Here is a 9,984-nt window from a genome sequence, read left to right on the forward strand (position 1 = left end):
TTTATTCTTTTCGGGGTCGATAAATTAAGTACCAGTTACGCACTGGGGTCAATGTAATCGACTTAATACCTATGTCTGTCCTTGTTTCTCCTTTGTTTGTGTTTAGCCCCTTGTGGGTAATAAAGAAATAGGTAGTTCCAAAACGAAAACAGTATTAATCTTCCGGGGAAAGTAATTCTCAAAAAGTGTAGTAAGGTGTGAAAGAAATATATTTATTCACTTGCAACAAGAGTCAGTCTCAAAAGGGGAAATGTTGTTGTGATAGACATTAACACTTCTGAGTATTTAAAAGGTGGACTCGTCCAACATTTTTAAGGAGTAACATGTATCGTTGAGATTACAGGAGTCTCGTGTGTTGGTAGTCGAAAAATACGTCTGTGAATATATTGCTTTACTCTCGCTTCGTCGAAATCATATGTCCGCAATCAAGTATATAAAACACATACTAAGTTATAAAACTCCGATGAAGGCTACAAGTATAGTGGAAAGGGGAGATAACATTTTTCTCTCTAAACTTTTTAACATTTAACCCTCTTTCTCACAAACCTGTCTAAAATTAACTTTCAGAATAAACGAATAAACTGAATAAATAACGGTGGCGTTTGGGTTGATCGTTTGGTATGTTTCTGTATAATGTTATCATTGGTACTGTCAGGTTATTAAGAATGAAATGTTCGATTTTCTAAGGCGCCAATAATTTAGAAAATATTTATTCAAGTTGCTGTGAAGTGGGATCGAATCCTTCAATAGTATTGACATATGGAAGACGAAAGGCAACGTTGATCTCTATGAGATTTCAATTGGAACATATAATATAAAATAAAGACATTGATGCTCTAATCGATTCTTATTTCTTTATTGCCTACAAGGGGATACGCGCAGAGGGGACAAACAAGGACAGACAAAGGGATTAAGTCGATTATATCGACCCCAGTCCGTAACTGGTACTTATTTAATCGACTCCAAAAGGATGAAAGGCAAAGTCGACCTCGGCGGAATTTGAACTCAGAACGTAAAGACAGACGAAATGCCTATTTCTTTACTACCCACAAGGGACTAAACACAGAGAGGACAAACAAGGACAGACAAACGGATTAAGTCGATTATATCGACCCCAGTACGTAACTGATACTTATTTAATCGACCCCGAATGGATGAAAGGCAAAGTCGACCTCGGCGGAATTTGAACTCAGAACGTAACGACAGACGAAATGCCTATTTCTTTACTACCCACAAGGGGCTAAACACAGAGAGGACAAACAAGGACAGACAAACGGATTAAGTCGATTATATCGACCCCAGTGCGTAACTGATACTTATTTAATCGACCCCGAATGGATGAAAGGCAAAGTCGACGTCGGCGGAATTTGAACTCAGAACGTAACGGCAGAGGAAATACTGCTATGCATTTCGTCCGGCGTGCTACCGTTTCTGCCAGCTCACCGCCTTAAATTTGTGGGGATTGGGGGTAAGTCGATCACATTGGCCGCTGACGCTCTAATCAATTCTATCGATTCTGCATTATTTTGCTCTTATAAAGTATTACAATGCGAAGGAGGCTATTTGAAGGTAATTAAAAATGCATACGAAGATATATATTAACAACATTTTATTGCCATTTTTTTATACAATTTAACGAAAACATATTCGACATTGAATTACAAAGTATAAAGTTGTTCTTAGAATAACAAATAACGCTCCCTAATTCGGGAAAAAGCTATATCATTGCTTATTTTTCTCGATTTTTTTTCTTCTATTGCAAAAATTCTGCGTTTTTATACTGTGATATACTAGTAAGTGTAAAACATTTGGAAGCAAAACACACCGTACATTGATGATATATTATCTAGATAACTTGTAGAATAACAATCTTTATTGAAATTACGATAGCAAAAGGTATCAAGCTGAAGCATTTGTTGATATTTGATAAATGTTTATCAACGTTGTAAAATTTATATATTATTGACAAATGAATTTAGTCTTATTTTCTATAATTATCTGAAATATTGGTGAATCATGTGAAAATATTGCAACAAAAAATGTTAAGTGTTCAGAGTTTACTTTAGAATTAGTATTTCAAGTGAAATTAGTATTTTAATGGGGTAAAAAGAGATTTTCTGAAAATCGGTGCTAACTGCAACAAAACCGGAGTTTTTCTGCTGAGACATGACGTTCTTCAGGTTATTTTGATGACAAGCGAAGAGTATTCCTGAAAAGTGAAAAAAGATTGAAAAATTAATGAATAAACAAGGGGATTAGTGACTAGTTAAGGAATTGGTACGCCACAAAGTAACCATTTTCATGAAGTTTACCGAGGCTAGTCGTTCTGGCATGAGTGTTACCAAACTGTACAGAAGAGTCAGAGGTCACAATATATTATTTCTCCATTTTGCACTAGCAAGTTAAAAACGAAACATTTCATGGACCTTTTTAACTTCACATGATTTCTCTCGCATGAGAATCAGAATATATTATATTTATCGGGGACTCGATAAAAATAAATAATAAATGCGCCCTTTTTAAAGCCTAGCCGGGCTCATGGGCCCGGTTAACCGGTTTCTATGGCGTATGTGATCCAGTCCACTCAGCTGGCAAAAATGCGATGGACTGGCGTCCCGTCCAGCTGGGGATCACATACGCCATAGAAACCGGGTAACTGGGCCCATGAGCCAGTCCATTGCATTTTTGCCAGCTGAGTGGACTGGAACAACGTGAAATGAAGTGTTTTGCTCAAGAACACAATGCGTCGCCCGCTCCAGGAATCGAAACCACAATCTTACGATCATGATGCTGACACCCTAACCACTAAGCCATGCGCCGCCACATCGGAGACTTGATGCTTCATATAAAACTAGTATTTTTATTGTGTGTTGAAACGAAAGTGTATCACTCTGTTTAAAAGTATGAAAAAAACAATGCTATTGAAATATGTAACGCCTCTCTTCAAGCCGTGTTCACAGAAAGCGTTTATTGGAGTCGACACAAGATCAGGAAATATTTGTCACTTTCTAACTTACATTTCAACCATTACTTAAAGCAGTAAACTGTATCAGCCTTATTACATACTAGTGGCCACCCCTAATGTGTTAAATATTAAGTTTGTTTGACAAAGGCATATTGAACTGATAATAGCATGTTTCAGTTACACACTTGATTGTAACTTCTTCCACGTAAATAAAGTTTGTTCATTTTTTTATAATATGGTATATCAGGGAGAAAGGTTATTATTGCCAGCAGACCAGGTCAAAGGACTACGTAGATTAACACACGAAGTGCGTGGATTTAGAAAGAGAAATGTACTCAAGAGCTACAGTGAGTGAAGTGGAAAAGAAAAGGTGTACTAAACAATAGGTTGGGAGATCTTACCTTGCCTTTGTCGTCTTTCAAAATAATTTTCGATGGGATGACCATTGTTCCCCATTCAGCGACATCGGAAGATGTGATGCCATCTTGTCCAGCACCGTGTTTTGATCCCCAAATCTAAAGATAGATATAGAAGCCAGAAATGTGAACACGAGGTTTAGTTGATTAGAAGGACTCCAGTTCTTCACTTGTACTTAATTTTATAAACTGGAAGTGGCAGGCGGAAATGCGAAGAACCAGAAACGAATATCAAAGGGTATTTTTGCGGATACCTTAACAACTCTTCCAAAGCAAGAACGCGGAAACGTTAATGAGAGGTTTGTCTATCGATGTTATCAACATCAGAACGTAATTGGTAATTTATAATCTTTATCAACCCCAGAGGACTGAAAGGTCAAGTAGGCATTGGCAGGATTTGAACTAAGAATGATGAGACGAATAATACTAGGCATTGTGTTTATTACTCTAAGAATTTTGACTCTACACAGAATGATCAGCAACTGTTTTCTTGACCGTGGTTAGTGTAGTGGTCAGAGAGATGGCAGCCATTTCGAATTAACTGCTAATGATGTCAATGTAATTAACACAAGCACAACTTAGAAACACTCCTACTTAGAGAAATTCTTACTTCCACAAACGAATGCCCTCTTCCTTCTCCTTCTCTTCTTATCCCCCGCTACTCTCCATTCTTATCATGGATCAGAGACAATAGAAGGAAAATATGATATTTAACATATCAGAAACAATAGAAGGAATATCGCTCTAGATTGTCATGCGGAAAGATGACTCCCAACAATCGATAGAGACTAGATTCGGTCCTCGCCACAGGATCGCCATATCTTTTATCGACTATGAATTATAATATCTGATACTTAGTTATTACAAGTTATAAGAATATTAAACGTTTAAAAATATAATACAAAATTACCTTCACAATTTTGCCAGAACTAAACACTTTAACATCGGTAAACTTGTGGGTGTTGATCTTGCCGTTTTCAAGGGTTTGGGTCAATGTCCAGTTCTTCATGTTTGGTGCGCCCTACGATTAGAAACAAGTATATACATTAAACAAAAACAACGAAATGTTGATGACAATGAATTATAAGGACGGTTAATGTGCCAGTGGATATTACGGAGGTAAAATAGGTTCCCGTGTTTGCGTGCGTGTGTATGCATTTTTGTGTATGTCTGTGTGGATGTGAGAGGGAGAAGGGTAAGAAAAGGGGAATGGAGATTTGCTGCGCTTTCAATCAAACAGTAGGGGCAAAACATTAACTTCCTTTTTACGTACAGAAAACTTACAACGATTATGTACACTAAGCGACAAGTGGAGGCGCAATGGCCCAGTGGTTAGGGCAGCGGACTCGCGGTCATAGGATCGCGGTTTCGATTCCCAGACCGGGCGTTGTGAGTGTTTATTGAACGAAAACACCTAAAGCTCCAAGAGGCTCCGGCAGGGGATGGTGGTGATCCCTGCTGTACTCTTTCACCACAACTTTCTCTCACTCTTACTTCCTGTTTCTGTTGTACCTGTATTTCAAGAGGCCGGCCTTGTCACTCTCTGTGTCACGCTGAATACCCCCGAGAACTACGTTAAGGGTGCACGTGTCTGTGGAGTGCTCAGCCACTTACACGTTAATTTCACGAGCAGGCTGTTCCGTTGATTCGGATCAACTGGAACCCTCATCGTCGTAACCGACGGAGTGCTTCCAACACTAAGCGACGGAATAAAAATACCAGTAGCAGTTAAACTATTGGCTGTCGAAGTGTATCAATAAGGAAATGGTACAAAAGTGCAGTATTGTATCTGTCACCAGGAAACCTAATAAACCAACAGAAAGTCTTACCTTCGCGGACTTTCCTACGTCTTCGAGTTTAATATATGTTCCATCGGTTGCTAATTCAACGATGCTCACAACTTCAGTTGTAGAGCGACTCATGGTTATTTTACCTGGTAAAGAAAATATCCAAAGATAAGAATATTTCTTGAAGTGTGTGTGTGGGGGGGCGGGTATGTGTATGTGTTTGCGTCTGTGTATGTGTGTGCACACAGATACAAGTATACATATGTAATTTTCTATATGAATCTACACACGTATGCATATGCATATATATATATATATATATCTTTTACTCTCTCTCTCTCTCTCTCTCTTTTACTTGTTTCAGTCATTTGACTGCGGCCATGCTGGAGCACCGCCTTTAGTCGAGCAAATCGACCCTGGGACTTATTCTTTGTAAGCCCAGTACTTATTCTATCGGTCTCTTTTGCCGAACCGCTAAGTGACGGGGACGTAAACACACCAGCATCGGTTGTCAAGCAATGCTAGAGGGACACACACAGACACACAAACATATACACACACATACATATATATATACATATATACGACAGGCTTCTTTCAGTTTCCGTCTACCAAATCCAATCACAAGGCTTTGGTCAGCCCGAGGCTATAGCAGAAGACACTTGCCCAAAATGCCACGCAGTTGGGACTGAACCCGGAACCATGTGGTTGGTTAGCAAGCTACTTACCACACAGCCACTCCTGTATATATATATATATATATATATATATACAACCAGTATAGATCGGTAGCCACTACACACATTTTTTTCTCTCCTTGTTTCTTTCTGTGTTCCTTTCTGTGGAAGAGCGTAGGCTCGAAACGTTAAAGACTTTTTTTCTATTCCTGAGCGTTATACTAATACATCTGTTTGTTTTCTACACCACCTGTCTTCGTCTATTGTTTTTTTTTTTCGTGAATTCTCCCTATATATATATACATATATATAAATATATATATATATCACACCGACAGTCGCTTTAGTGACGTATATAATTTAACCTTTCGGTTGCAAAATTCCTAAGAATCCACTCTTATTATATATATGTATGTATGTATGTATGTATGTATGTATATATAGATAGATATATTCATATATATATATATATATATATATATATATATATATAATATATATATATTATATATATATATATATATACATATATATATATATATGTATGTATATGTGCGTATAATATATATGTTGTCATACAAATATTATTATTTTTTATTATTATTATTATTATTATTGTTATTTTTGTTATTATTATTAATAATGATAATAATAATAATAATAATAATAATATATGTATGATTAAATGTAAAGATGAGCAAGTTAGTCACGTTTTTTACATACAGAAATGTTCGACTTCCACAGATTAGAAATGATAACAAGAATTAAAGGGTTGCTGAGGAGTATTACAAATCCAAAAACTGTCTTCTTGGCACTCGGTGGTTCAAAATAATGTGTGTAAATTGATTCCATCGTTAGATGATACGAGCCTCCGTCTTCAGGGAAGAAATCTTTCATTTGAGGGGTTGGTATCTTTACTTTCCTTTCTGTCAAATTCTCAACAGTAAGATTTCTCCCTGAAGACACAGGCTCGTATCATCCAACGATGGAATCAATTTACAATCATTATTTTGGTCCACCGAGACTCCAAAAACAGCCGTTTCTTTCTTCTTATCTCACCTATTCCTTTTGACTATTCTTCTCATTCTAACACACACATCTTTTCTTTCTACTTAATACTACCACTACATTCTCAAAATTTCATTCACAGAATAAGACACCTTTGAATAAACAGCACACGTCATCTATCTCTCCACACTTTCCATTTGTAATGACAAAACATGAACTCCTATCGGAATTTACATACTATGGACAAGAAGTATCTCTACCCATTCCACACACCACTTTCCTTGGATAATGAAAATGCAACTATAACATGCTACATATATTTTAATTTTTACTTTTACTTATTTCCCTTTACTCTTCTTTTTTCCATAATTTTCCAAAATTACTCTTTATATTGAACTCTACTATTTTCCTCTAGTTAACACTGTCACATCGGTGCCTGATGAGGAGATATCCCCAATATCCTAGAAACTTCTGAAAGACTAATTTTCTCTTTATAAATGTCCTCAAAATTCCACACAGCCTTGGCTTCCTTGTCCCATTTTATTTAACATCTATACTTACATATATATGTGTGTATATATATATATATAGATATATATATATATATATATATATATATATACTTTATTTAAAGCAGCAGAAAATTCAACAAAATCTGTTACTCTGAGTTTCCCGTTGCCATTCATCGGACAGTTTTTGCTAGAATACCACTGGTATTTGAGTACTCTTTTTTCCACCTTGTTTCACATTTATGTGTTTACTCCGGTATATATATATATTATATATATATATATATATATATATATATATATATATATATGTATGTATATATATATGTATGTATGTATATGTATGTATGTATGTATGTATGTATGTATGTATGTATGTATGTGTGTGGATTGCATTTTTATGAACCAACTGATGAATAAGACAAATGCAACTTACTTGCTGCTGATGCTAGTGCGTTAGCGAGTGCATTCTCACTCTCTGTTTGAAGTCCACCCATAGAAGTTGCAATTGATTTCATGCTCATCCTGGAAAATTAAAATATATTTAATTTAATTACAGTAAATATTTTAGGTTAATACGTAAACACGAGCAAAACGCCCCCGTCCAGTGGACGATACTGAGTTGTCAATCATTTAAACTATATTTTCTCAAAACAATTTGTCCGACCGTCCCATAGGCCTCCCCTTTGAGAAACACTGATTTAACCTAAATCTGAGACACCAGCAAAAGAAGAAATAAAGATAGGCTTGTTTCTATTCCAAGAAAAACGATTTTACAAATGCATGTTCCCACGGCTTTATCGATCGCATTCTCACCTGGAATCGATTTTTGTAATTTTTCAAGACTTATACACGCCCTGATACCGTCGGTATCTACATATCAAATTTGAGCGCAATCGGATGGAGGATGCCCGAGATCCTAGAAGACACACATGCACACAGACAGAACGGATTTTATATAATAGATAATGAAAGATTGTTTAATATTCGTTATTCTTCAAAATGTGTGTTGTTTTCATGAAGTCCAACTTCAGTTTGGCCCAGACAACAAAAATCTGTGATGTGGGGTGAGGGTTGATTTCATCATTTTGCGTGTCCGTTTACATCGTTGAATTTGTGTTTGTTTCATCGTAGTGTAGCGGATGAAAAGAATTAAGTGAGGCGACTTTTACTGATAAGCATAACAGACGGTGTTTTCCACTCCTCAATCACCGGTCGCTTGTGGTATATGAAATTGAAAATATCAGTGTTTAATAAGGGTAAAAAAATTTCAGTCAATATTTATTAATAATGCGTGTTGTTCTTGTCGTATTTGTATGCGTGTGTGATTTCGTATTAATGGACGTATTTCCAATGTGTCTATAGTGGTTGTTAGTGGTATTGTGGTATGATTGGTAGTGTTGTAGAATAATGTGCTGCTCTTTTTGTTGATGATTTTTAAAGTTGTACCTCCTGTATAGGCGCAGGAGTGGCTGTGTGGTAAGTAGCTTGCTAACCAACCACATTGCTAACCAACCACGTGCTCCAGCATGGCCGCAGTCAAATGACTGAAACAAGTAAAAGAGTAAAAGAGTAAAGAGAGTATCTTCTGAAGTGTATGAGTGTGATTTCGATTTGTTCATTATGTGTAAGTGTATACTGGTGAGAATGAAGAGGTGGTCGGGAAAAGCACAGGTGTTGTTTGCTATGCAGTCGTGACAGCTTGGTTGTAGAGCAGAAGTTTGCAGATTTTGACACGATGCCAATCCCATTCAAATATATTTCCACCATGCATCTTTTGTAGAAATACATAATCCAATATAAATTATGTAAATATGAATTATACATAATCTAACTTTTCGTGAGGTGTACGCAAAACAGCGAGAATCCAAACAATATTGAATGTATTTATTCTTAATATGTTCTGGCAGAATCGAACGGAAGTATCTGATCGCTGTTGTTTTCGTCATCGGAGAATACTTCCTCCATTTAGACGATATAAGTTCGTAACATCACGCAATTCACAAGTTATAAGAAGACTTTGAAACACCGAGCTGGTCCAACTATATTATGTATCTTCTCAGTCGAAGCTACTCCGGACAGATCAGTCTCCCAAGAGTACAGGCTGTTGCCCATAGAAACCAGCAAACAAATTATTTACAGATGAGTGATGATGCCTGCCTAGCAGACATGATTCGTGTGGTGCAAGCAGAATAACGAGATTCCAAACGATAGGGTAATTCAATCTTTAATATGAATTAACTAATCATTGTCGCTTTTCGCCATCTCAGAATATTTCCTCCCTTCAGAATCTCAGTGGTCTGCGAGCACCTAACGATTTATTGTCAACTAATGGTCAACTAGGCACCAGAGTTGCAGTATTCGTTCCAACTTTTTGCTGCCTGAGTTCAATTCCCACCAAGGCCAAATTAAAGTTTTGAGACAAAAGAAAATACCATATTACTACAGTTGATTCCTCTTCAGTCCAATTTTACGTCTCTTACTTTCTTCCTCTCTCCCCTCCTTTCCTTCCTCTCCCTGGCTCCGCTCTCTCTCTCTCTCTCTCTCTCTCTCTCTCTCTCTCTCTCTCTCTCTCTCTCTCTCTCTCTCTCTCTCATTCTTTCCCTCGTCTGTGTTCAGATC

At 36.9% G+C, this 9,984-nt stretch overlaps 1 protein-coding gene across 1 annotated transcript in view; it reads right to left on the reverse strand.

Annotated features, from left to right (window-relative positions):
- Positions 1 to 1,741: 1,741 nt before the first annotated feature.
- LOC115222741 (intermediate filament protein A-like) overlaps positions 1,742 to 9,984 on the reverse strand; it is a 49,849-nt gene continuing 41,606 nt past the window's right edge. The window contains exons 8-11 of the mRNA XM_036511818.1: positions 5,211 to 5,314; positions 4,292 to 4,402; positions 3,367 to 3,480; positions 1,742 to 2,209 (exon numbers count right to left, since the gene is read on the reverse strand). Of these exons, the coding sequence (XP_036367711.1) occupies positions 2,177 to 2,209; positions 3,367 to 3,480; positions 4,292 to 4,402; positions 5,211 to 5,314 (362 nt within the window). The 3' untranslated portion in view covers positions 1,742 to 2,176. The remainder of the gene's footprint in view (positions 2,210 to 3,366; positions 3,481 to 4,291; positions 4,403 to 5,210; positions 5,315 to 9,984) is intronic.

This window comes from Octopus sinensis, linkage group LG21, assembly GCF_006345805.1.
Source record: "Octopus sinensis linkage group LG21, ASM634580v1, whole genome shotgun sequence".
Lineage (NCBI taxonomy): Eukaryota > Metazoa > Mollusca > Cephalopoda > Octopoda > Octopodidae > Octopus > Octopus sinensis.